We start from the raw sequence: 12,004 nt of genomic DNA on the forward strand, positions 1-12,004 counted from the left end.
TGATTTCCAATACTCATATTCATATAACTTTATTTCTCTTGAATCCTAAACTCATAAAATGTGTCATGTTTGTATGTAAGTTTAATGTATGCTTCCCATTTATTGAGCACCCAAAGGTCCAACTAGTCCACAATCATACATAAAGGTTTAAGCAGAGCACGTGTCCTCTTTGGTCTGAAAAATATGTTTAAAACATTCTTACATGCTTTGATTATGAATTGAGTATCAGTAACCAATTAAAGATTAGTTAACCACGCATTTCTTACTGCTCATTTGTTCTGGATAACCATGGAAAAAAAGCCAAGAAAAATAGCCCCAAAGTCACTTTTTTCTGTCATTTTCTGGGTAAAATTTTTTTGGTGGTGCATTAAGTATTTGCATGTCTCCTTCTTTCAGGATCTCGTCTGCGCCAGGAGGACTCCCCACCTCGGATTGTGGAGCACCCCTCTGACCTGATTGTATCCAAAGGGGAACCTGCCACTCTCAACTGTAAAGCAGAGGGGCGGCCAACCCCAACAGTGGAGTGGTACAAGGATGGAGAGAGGGTGGAAACCGACAAAGATGATCCACGTTCTCACCGTATGCTGCTTCCCACTGGCTCACTTTTCTTCCTTCGTATCGTTCATGGACGACGGAGCAAACCGGATGAAGGGGCCTATGTCTGTGTTGCCCGGAACTACCTAGGAGAAGCTGTCAGCCGTAATGCATCTTTGGAAGTAGCATGTAAGTCAAGATATTTTAATTTCTTCTTTCCTAATTTTGCCTCTTTGATGTCACATTGAAATTGTGTTTACTCTTATAATTCAGTACATTAAGCACTTGGTTAGACAAAAGAATAAAAAAATAAAAATCTGTGTTGTTGCTGTTGAAATACTAATTTCAAATAATAAATAATATTGTTACTTTTTTAGTAAACATCATACATATTAGAAACATGCATTGTGAGTTCCCTTGGGAATACCAGCAAACAAATCAACATTTAATTTGAGGCAGTAATCATGCTTTTTTAAGAGTAGATTTCATCTTGCTTTCAGTCTTCTCTTTTTGCTAACTCTAAAATGATTTCCAGTGGTTCTGAAAGTGACTTTTTAGATGGGGTAATGAGTTACTGAATGAGTTTGTCAGGCATTAACTTGATGCATTTGATACATTCTTTTGCTCAGGGGAGTTGTTTAAAGTTATGTGCAGACCTTTGAGTTGGACATAAAGCTGCTGTCAGTCTATGAGAGGGACATGATGGCATGGCAGACATGGGTTCTTCACAGGCTGAATGGGGGTAATGACAAACCATGGCTCCTGATGGACATTTAGCTCAAGCTGTCTGGACTGTGTTGGTGACAGGCAGAACCTGAGCTGTGGATCAAATTACCTTTGAAGATGAGCTCGACATCCCCAGGAGGTTCAGTCTGGGGTTCACAAGCAACCTCTCCCAGGCATCTCAAACTGCCCATAATGTGGAGCGGAAAGTCTCTGTGGCCCTTTGTTGTTTTTACTAGTGATTTATGCAATAGCATAGTCCTGTGTGATTTAGAGATGTGCATTAAGACAGATTATTTTTAATGCTTGATGCATTATGGACAGATTTTCAAGATCTCATATTATAAAAGCAACTTAAATTTTAGCCTGTCTGCCAAATCTATCAACATTGTATCAAAATGCTGAACTTGGCATTCTACATAAAACAGACAAACCACTTGACATTTTATCACATTATACAAAGAAAAATAGAAATTACTTTTCAATTTATATATTTTGTGAATGTATCATGAAGGTGATTACAATGACAGTGGACTTTTCAGTTTGTGACTCTGGGAAATGTAAATAGACAGTATTAGTTATTGCTTCTGATCTGGTATGCTGCACTCCCAAGGGCCTTCCAGCAACCTCCAGGTGCTAACTATGTGACAGCAGCTTGATCTATTGATTGCTGTCAGAAGTCTCTCCCTGTATAAATGAAAATTCATGAAAAAGTGATGAAGTCTCCAGATTATTTTCTTTTTACTCTCTTGGTTTCTTAGTATTTCTTTTCATTGTTCTCTCCTTCTCATGTAACATAGGCTAAGTAGCACTAGGTGTTGAATGGAACATTTCCTTCTTAAATGACTTAGAGGTGAGAGGTCAGAAGGAAGAGAAGGGTATCAAGAAGTGATAATGTGCATAAAAAGAGTATAGCAAACACAGGGTTAAAGAAATACCTTTGAGGTAAATGCTCAGCAAAAGTATAGTTTTCTTTTAAAAATATATATATTTTAACTAGCCACAAAGGCAAAAACATTTCTCAATTTGCTTTTACATCTAGGAAATACAGTATCATATAACATCACTACACTGTCTCAGAGAAAATAAAGATAGATGGTTTAATTTTCACAAATGCATAGTAGTTTCTGTCACTTTGCTAATTTTTTGGTCATTTTTCAATATGAAGATAACTACATCAGGGTTTTAATATTAAGTTCTGAAACTATTGTCCTTTGTTTATATATCCAGAACATGTGGCTTTCCCAGACACACCCAACAAGGACCAGATTTGAACAAAAATTAAGCAAACAGATGTCTGTAGTGCAGCTGTTACCACCTTAACATTAAACTAAAATCAAATCACAGCTACATTTAGTAACAGCATATACTCTGCTTCCTTTTTTAGTTTCTATAGCATTACCACACAAAGATTTGCCTATGATGACCTTGCCTATTGCAGGACATTTTGAGAATAACAAGTTAATTGGCTTGACTAAGTTCAAGTGTGAGTTCAAAGGAGAGCTTTGCCAGTGGCCAGTGTGCAGTCTAATATGACTATATTCAAAATTTGAATTTAGCAGCTTAAAAACAATGTTTGGATCTCTCTTCTGATTGTAAGAAATGTATCTTATACTCTTTCTTGAACAGAATTTATTGCTATATGTCATTACACACTGACAGCACTTTATTTACTTTTTGTCTTGTGTTTTTGATGTTCTTATATAAACATCTGAAAGCTACACATAGCTTTGTGACAATACAGTGTTACTGTAGTTACTTCATCACAAACTAAATTATGTTCAATCCTGTTTGGATGAATGCTGATGAAAATTGTGTCTGGGATGGCAAAGATGATTTTGAAGCCCACAAGTCCTTATTGTTTCCATGATGGTTATTGTTTAGAGAAACATTTGTTTTCACCCAGAGGTCATACTGTATGTCTATCATTTCTATTTGGAACATAATTCTCATACAAACTGCAGCATCAGGGGGTTACTCCATCTATTAAACTATGTTCTTTTAGCCTGAAAGTGGTCTCTGTTAATTAATTACAATGTAACATTGGAATTAAACTGTATTAGAGTAAAACTATTTGATATAAATGATCTGCGTATGAGCAGACTTAAGCTCTCAGAGGCATATTGCACAGATTTAAGAAGATGAGATGAAAAAAAGGGTATTAAAATATAAAGACAGTATATTATTTCAAGACATTAGCAACTTGTTGCAATTTTAATGGGAGGTAATCCAAAGGATACTGAGAAGAAAAGTAATGAAGCTGATTTTTAGAGTTGTTGGGTGAACCAGTCAAATGTCTGGCCAAGGGCAACAAAGTAGCTATAATTACTGCAGTTCTCATGAAACACAGCTCAACTGCTGTTCTGCTATCACACTGTTTCACTGCTCACACTCTCGCTTGAATATGCAAAAGTATTAGTCTTTGTCTATGATTGGTCCTGTGATCAGCTGGCAATTTGTCCACAGTGTTCACTGTTCTCTTGCCTGATGGCACTTGGGAAAGAGTTCAGCTTTTATAAATCAGTTGGGGAAAATAAATCAAAAGGACAAAAAAAGCATAAATCAACTATTTTTTGGACAGACACAAGGTGATAATCAGTTTCATTTGATGTTTAATTATATGACTGTTCTCATGTTGTATGACCATTTATTTTCATGACTCTTATTTTGCTGATAGTTTTATACATGGCTTGTTTTGGGCCTTAGCCTTCCCCAGCTTTCTTTTTTAGATACATCTTAAGGGGGGCTGAGGGAGCAAGGGGGCGTGGGGTACTTAATCCCTCTGCAATGCCTTTACTGCAGTGATTAGCTTTATCAGGTCCTGACATCCGTCTAGTGATTGTAAAGCCAATGCTAATCACACAGATAGAAGCAGCATTTAAATCTATATCCATGTAGAGCTAAGTTTATGATATGCCTTGCAGCCCATCCCCACTCCAACCACTGGTCTTCTTTTGCCTTTCCATCGCTTCAATGTATTGAACCCACCTTTGCCCCCTCTGTTCACGAGTGGTTGAGCAGGACCCTGGTGAGATAATTGAATTGCAGCTCTAAAAAACAGATTCAACAGTGTCCACTGAGCAGAGCTGTGGTGCTGCACGCTGGACCTCAAGCTGGGCAGCTCTCACCACTTTAGCTAAGGTGGAAAGAAAAGCAAGAGGATAGAGGCTTCAGAGAGAAATGCTTTTGCATTATTAATGCAGACTAGATTGGACAGACTTTATTGTGTCTTTAATAGACTTAACCGTATATTTTAAGTGTGCACACATTGTTCACAAATGCATGAACTGTTTAGATTGTGTTTCATAGATCCTTGGTGCATGTAACAAGTGTCAGGATACAACTTTGACAAAATTTCACTACACTTAAATGACAATTTTGTTTACCGTTGTTCTTTGTTAGAGAAAATAAACCCATAAATATGTTACAAGATATTTGAGCAGCTTATCCAACTCAAAACTGAGCACAGGTCAGTTTTGTGGGTTGAACATAAAATTGTACTACATGTAAGTGAGTGTGCCCCCTTTTTTTTCCTTTTTGGAATAAACTAGGTCAATGAGCAGGTTCATAAATCATTGTGAAGACTCTGTCAAGAATTCCAGCTGCAGCCACCACTGCTGAATAAATTGCTAGCACCACGAATATCTGTGTATATTTAAGTGTGACAAGGCACACCTGGGGCGACAGAATCCCAAGGAAAATGTTAATTTGGACTATCTCTTCAGGTGGATGAGTAGCACACATACACAGTGCACCAGATATGCTCATAAACTGTAGAGTGAACTGGTACAGTTTTAATTGGGTGTCAAGTGTGATTCAGACCTTCTGATGTGTATTATATGTGCTTGCATGTATATAAAATGTATGTAATCATCATTGGGCGAGGCATCAGACTTGGATAAAGACACAAGGTCTTGAGATATGAATTCATACTTTAGCAGATTTGCTCAGTTTTTAACCTTTAAAAATGCAAATGATACAGAAATAAAACAGATGTCTTGGGTTAGTTCTAAATGCCGCTTGGAATGGGACTGGATGACTTTTAAAAAGGTCCTTTGATATCATCTAATGTATCACTTTTGCAATTAAGTGAATCGTTAGGTAGCATTTGGTTCTCGTACAACAAGGTAATTAGCAGGAAAATAGAGTTGGGAGAGGTGTGAGTGGTGACGGGAGGAGGAGGGTACCAAGCTGTTTCCTTTGCGTCCAGCATGAGGAAAAGCTAATAAAGGGAGAGGCCAATAGGAACAGGCCAGGTGGGGAGTGAGGCTGTGCCACACTGCAGAGCCTTTCACAAGCTCATCTGGACTCATTATTCCAGTTCAGAAATGAGACAAGCGCACACAAACAACAGACACTCATTTACTTTCAGACACATGTACACAAACACCTGCCCTCATGGTTGTGTAAACCCCGGTAGGCTGAGGTTTAATCTGCGCTGAAGTCCTTGAGAAATAATGAAGGGTAATGAAGGAAGCAGCAACAATGCAGCAATTATAGCACATTAATGATGCATGCTATAGTTAGGAAATAAAACACAGTCTCAAAAATGGATCTCAGTTTAGTTTATAAGTGATTCACTCCTTCCAAATATCAATGGGTATCCATTTGGTTATGTGGAGAAATATGTAATAAAGCTGAAGCAATACTAAATTTGAGATTATTTTTAGGGAGTAATAAATGTGATGTTAATGTACTAGTTGAGTTTTAAAATCTATTTTCATAATCCTTTGCAGGAAACAAAGCTGTTAAATCAAAAAGGGGAATTAACATTGCCTTTTTTCATGTCTAATCTATAATCAAGATAAATGAGGAAATAATGAGGGTATTGTGAAAGTAATTGCCTCAAAATCAAAATCTTTGCTGTTGAAACACAGTGTGTCTATAGCTGCTGTCTCCTCAGCTGAGATGAACTGTATCATCTTTTACATTTGGTGCAACCAGTGCTGAGTGTTGGAGCTCCCCTGCCAGACAAACAGTGTGATAACACCATTTCTAAATTACCTCAATAATATTTTCTCTGCATTACGTTCTGTGATCAAAATAATTTTCATAACTGTCCATATTGCACAACATATGTGAGCCAATATCAGTCAAACAATATTGCAGGTGGTCTCTAATGTGTGGAATAGAAAGTTAATACCATTTACAATGTATTCAAATGTATTCTTAACAGATTAGTTGTATGTCACACTTTGGAGGATTTTATTTTAGATGTAAAGGTGTAGATGAAAAACTTTCACTATAGATGCTATAGTATAGAGGCATGAGATTAATATATTTACAATGACTAATTAATTAAAATGTAAATAATAATAGAAAATTAGGGAAAAAAGTAATACAGTCATCATATGATATAAAATAATACACCATATTTGTATAATCTGTTCACTTACCCCTACTCCATTTCACTTCCTTTAACCCTGCCCCAATGCTGCAAGCCTTGCTGCCCTTCCACTTGCTCTCTTGCACACATAATACATCTACTTTCCTCCTCAGAATCATGTCAGCCAGCTCTCTACCCTTGTTTGTCATTGTCCCTACATTTAGAGTTGCTACCTTCAGTCCTACACGCTTGACTATCCTCTTCTCCCACTGTCTCCTGACACCTTTCCCTCCTCGTGGTCTTTGACTAACAGTAACACAATTTTCGCTGGCATCCTGTTTGTCAACAGCACCAGTTGCGGTCGTTGTTAACTCATTGGATGCCCTAGCGACTTGTTCACTTATCATTTTCACAGAAAAATAAAGTTAGACGATAATAATATTTTACTATGCAAATTGTAATTTTATATTTTAAAATATTAAAAATATATTTCATATGAAAAATGTAAGATTTCATGACTCTTTAAAATTTTTGGCTAGATGTGATATAGCTCAAAGTACATTGATGTAAAATCCATGTTTATTTCCAGAAAATAAATCATAAAAAAGATGTTAAGATTAGTTGTGTGATAAATTGTTAGAACAAAAGCATTTAAGAGTTTCCTTACCTTTGGAAAGAACTTCTCTCTATTAGAATATGCACATTATACAAATGCCATTTTTTCAAACATACACTTTAGCATTCATTCCATAACTATCTAACTTTTGCACCATACATGAAAAGAGAGCATCTGGTAGACATTTTGGAGGAAAAAAAAAGTCTCACAGAAAGATAAATCATAGGAATACACTGTGGTCACTAACCGTGCTCTGACCTTTTACTGTCCCTAGGACACCTGCAATATTTCCTGAGACTGCTTTTATTTTCTTTGCTGGCTTTTTTGTTTCAGCTTTGACCTCTCTAAAAGTACCTATGGACTTAGTCTGTTTATGTTGCATTTGAGGAAAAATGCGTTCTTCAAAGAAAAATTGGAGAACTTATATATATATATTTATATATATATATATATATATATATATATATAATATTTATGATATATAATAAGCTGAGGATAAAAATGAAAGATGTGAGAAGGCAGTTCATGAGAGTTGCATAGACACGGAGTACTTAATAAAACTCAAGCTTAGAATAATCTTTGACTCTCAGCCCTTCCTTCATTTTGTACCTCTTTACTTATACCATTATGTCACTTTTAAGTGTTCAAACAACATTAAACAAGGATGTGTTTGCCCTGTTATGGATGCCATTGCACGTCAGCAGAGGAGTGAGCCATCAAGCCAAGAATGCTGAACTAGCCGCTTCTCACGTCTATTAGTGCCCAGCAAGATGAAGCACCCGTCTCTTCGGGTTTTGTTGTGTTTCTTTTATACACCCTACTCTTGCTCCTTCTCACTCTCTCGCTTTCTCTCTTCACAGTGACATTTTTATTGATGGCCTCTCCTCTGTGACAATGCAGGTCTATTGCTTTGTCTCTTCAGCCTGCCTGTGTTTTGCCTCTTTTTGCCTCATTCTCCTTGGCCCCTCCACATCCGTGTGTCTCATTAAGCATGCTGCATAGCATGGATGCTTGCTTGGCAGTAACTAAAAAAAATAATATAATTTTTTTTTCATAATGGGTTATAAATTGTACAAGCTTGGCCTTGTTGCTGTAAAAAGTGACCCCTGTCAGGCAAGTGCATTTAAAAAAAAAAAAGAATACTTCTTTTACTGTTTTATTATTATTATTATTATTATTTATTCCCTACAGCCATTCGGAGATGTAGATGGAGCTGTATAAATTATTGCAATCTGTTTGCACACTTATTATTGATTACCTTTATATCAAAGACAAGGAGCAAAGCTTTTGCTCTCATGGGTTGATTGCAGTTTGATTTCTGTTTTTGTATTGACTTGCACATATTGTAGAAATTTATTAAAAACTTGTGCATGTATTTAATAAGATTTATTATAAAGTCATCAAATATAATCCAGAGTAGTCCCATTTTCAATCTGTTGTTTTGTTTTTCACCCAGTGTTTCTTGTGGATATAACATGGAATTTTCAACTGTCCTTTTCAAATCGTTGCTCACATGATGCCACCTTAACGCTTGACAAATAGGCACAGCACAAGTGAGCCATAATAATATTAATCAAAAATCCGACCCTGAGTTAAATCCCTCTAGATAGCTCCAAACTGAGGGTGGCTTGCATGGAGTCCAGCCAGGATTAGCTCCTCTGACCCTTGAAGGACCCTTTGCCCTCTCCTATCCACTCCACATCTCTGTCATACCATAATTCCTTAACCTAGTGGTCACCTCAAATGAATGTGTCCCTGTTGTGACTGACCTCCCCCACCCACCATCCCCTCTCTCTCAGGTCCTCTGAGACTGCCAGAGATGGTAATCCATCATATGGATTCGGGGAGGAGGTGACAGGGTGGAGGGCTGAAGTTCAGGCATGAGCTGATATGGGTTTGAATCAAATGTCGCTGAAATTGATTCACACTCTGATGTGTAGTGTGCCAATGTTCCTGGTTCAAATGCCCATTATTTCCTCAGTTACTTTCTCACACACCCTTAACACACATTTATTCACACGTGTACATGCCTTTGCGCAAGATGATAAGGCGTACAATGGTGCTTGGATCGATCCTGTGAAAGGGTCAGGACTCAGCCAAGCCCATGATTCAGCCTGTTTATTTTAGGCTACAACTGTCACACTGAGCACTGGCACTCTGATGGATGCACTCAGTTGAATGCTGTTGTGGACAGATAAGTTCACTTACATTTACACAAGAGCACAACCACACTCAAAAATGCTTAAGGTAAATGCTTTTTGTGGGTGTTTTTCTAGTTGTCCAAACATTAAGGACAATTCCTTCTTAACGTAGCCCTTGGGGAACATAGGAGATGCAGCATTTCAGCTTCATTAGATTCTGAACTCAACTGTGAGAGAAGGAAGGAAGCTGGGGGAAGGGAGGAGAAAACATGGAAGACAAACAGAAAACCGGCCATAGGAAGCTGAATGTTCATTGCGAACATCTGGGCTACAGAAATACATTGTATTTCCAAGTGCTTGTCTTTTTTACTTTGTGAAGTTATTTATTGATACATTGTTTTATCACGTACTTCTAATTGTTAGTAGACTTTGATCACATTGGATGTAAGTCCAGACCTGTAGTAATTTGGTGATCTTTCATCAGTGCAGACAGATATTGTGTTTGGCTTGGACTACATTTGCTCTGAGATACACTTCACAGTGACCGGGGTCCTTAACAGCTGCAGAGTAGTCTTGAAACCTAATCATTACAGTCTCTGCCATCTCCATCTCTTTCCTTCTTTTCCCCTCTCTTTTCTGCTGTGTTTTCTCCTTTTACACTCCCTCCCTCTCTCATTTCCCTTCTTGCTGTTTGAAAGTGATAGTATTTTGGTCCCTTTTTTAAAGTGAGTAGAGGTAAGGTCAAATTAGAGCAGTTCCAAAGACAGCTGTGATTCCATCCAACTTTACAGCTTGACCTTTTGCATGACTGTGCTGCTGCATCCAGTGGGCACTAAAACAGAAAAGGTTGTGTGCCCATGATTTGAGTTGAGCGTGACCTTGTGTGTTTCAAAGGTAATGGCTTCGATTTTATGAGTTGTGTATTTTACCTTCTTCCTCTGTGTGTTTAACTGTTCTTGGGTTACTCACAGGCTTGTGTGAGGTGTTCATTCACATTTGCACTAAAATAGCTGCACCTTCCACTCCTTTGACAAATAAATGTGAAAAGTCCTCAACCTCCTGGGACATGCAGATGCAATACTTCTTACTTAGAATCTAAGGTTGAGTGGTATCAATCATTCTTTGATATTAATAAGCCTTCCTCATAGTATTCCCTGGTATATAGTAGTACAACCTGCCTAGAATGACTTGTTGTGTTTAGAACATTTTTGCTTTTTAATTAAGGATACCTATAGACATAAAATATCTGACATAAATATCAACCTTCATTTTTTTCTTGCTAGTGCATCACAAAACAAATTAATTTATTAAATACCAGCTCAAACAAAAATACTCACTTTGTTAGCAAATTCATGTGTCACATTGAAAGGTATTTTATTAGAAACAGGCCAACCAAAAGGTTGAAGAGGGAAAAAGGGTGTTGTTAGATTTCCACCATAGTTGTCATCTTCAGAGATCACAGGCTCTTTACAATATCCAGTCATCTCTGTGTTTGCATGTTGTTTCATGGTGTGTCCCACCATCTCTTGTGCAACATTCATGTATTTCATTTTTTGATAAGAGACCAGATATTTTCAGTATTTATTTTAGTTTTATCTTCTCTTCAGCCTTCATTCTAAAAGCTGCTGTACTTTTGTGAAAAGTTGTGATAGTACTGAATTCAGGGCTGTGTTTTGTTTTGAATTTGAATTGAGTTATTGAAATGGTGAGAGAGAAAAAATCGTCACTGCACAAGTGAGTTGTTACATCAGTGTAGCAGAACTGCTGTTATGATGTGCTATGTTCACTGCAATCCCCCTCACAAACAGTAGGCGTTCCTACAGAGAAAATAATATCTTTATGCTGCCAAAATTTTATAAAACATTGTTCATGAAATAGGTTGTTAACCCAAAAATAAACTGCACAAAGGTTTCAGCATATCCACCACTTAATCGTATAAACTTCAAAGCAGATTTTTAAATAATAGTATTCAAAGCAAAATTGTTGCCATTTTTAGATGTCTCTGTATAGGGTATTACCATACATTACTGCACAACCCTATTAAGAACTACCTATTTTTTATTTGTTGTACAGTGTAAGCAGGTGCTGTGAGATAGCATCACATGCTAAATGAAACTGGGAGCAGTGGTATGTGTGGCCACCTGCTTCTACAGCTGGAAGGATGATTAGCAGCCCACCAGGCTGATTACAAACCAGCCGGCCAGACGGACAGACCAGGACACTGACAGACACTGCACATTGCCAGATATGAGCTTTCACATTGGTTGGCACAGAGAAAACCAAACCGGCTTGCCCAGACCACTTCAGCACTAGTGTGGCTAAAGGCCAGCTGAATAGAAATCAGAACCCCCCCATTCAAATGCTAAGCAGAATCTTATCTCAGTGCCTCTTGCTGCTGCCCCTCATGCTTTACAGTGTACAGGGCAAAGCTATTAACGAAAATGCAGGTGCCGCCTGTGTTTATCTGTGTTTCACTGTGTGTATGTGTGGCTGTGTTCAGATGGGCCTTCTCTCTCTCTCTCTCTATACATATATATATATATATATATATATAAAAATTCCCTTCTCACCCTCCGCGGGTGGTCTTTGTTTCATCCTCTGAGCTCGGGTCCTCTACCAGAGGCCTGGGAGCTTGAGGGTTCTGCGCAGTATCTTGGCTGTGCC

The 12,004-nt window shown here is 37.8% G+C and overlaps 1 protein-coding gene across 11 annotated transcripts in view; it reads left to right on the forward strand.

The window, feature by feature from the left end:
- Positions 1 to 12,004, forward strand: part of robo2 (roundabout, axon guidance receptor, homolog 2 (Drosophila)) — a 250,952-nt gene that overhangs the window by 108,159 nt on the left and 130,789 nt on the right. For all 11 annotated transcript variants that reach the window (XM_017416383.3, XM_017416389.3, XM_017416384.3 and 8 more), the window contains exon 2: positions 397 to 723. In XM_017416383.3, the coding sequence (XP_017271872.1) occupies positions 397 to 723 (327 nt within the window). The remainder of the gene's footprint in view (positions 1 to 396; positions 724 to 12,004) is intronic.

The sequence above is a fragment of the Kryptolebias marmoratus genome, linkage group LG2 (genome assembly GCF_001649575.2).
Source record: "Kryptolebias marmoratus isolate JLee-2015 linkage group LG2, ASM164957v2, whole genome shotgun sequence".
NCBI lineage: Eukaryota > Metazoa > Chordata > Actinopteri > Cyprinodontiformes > Rivulidae > Kryptolebias > Kryptolebias marmoratus.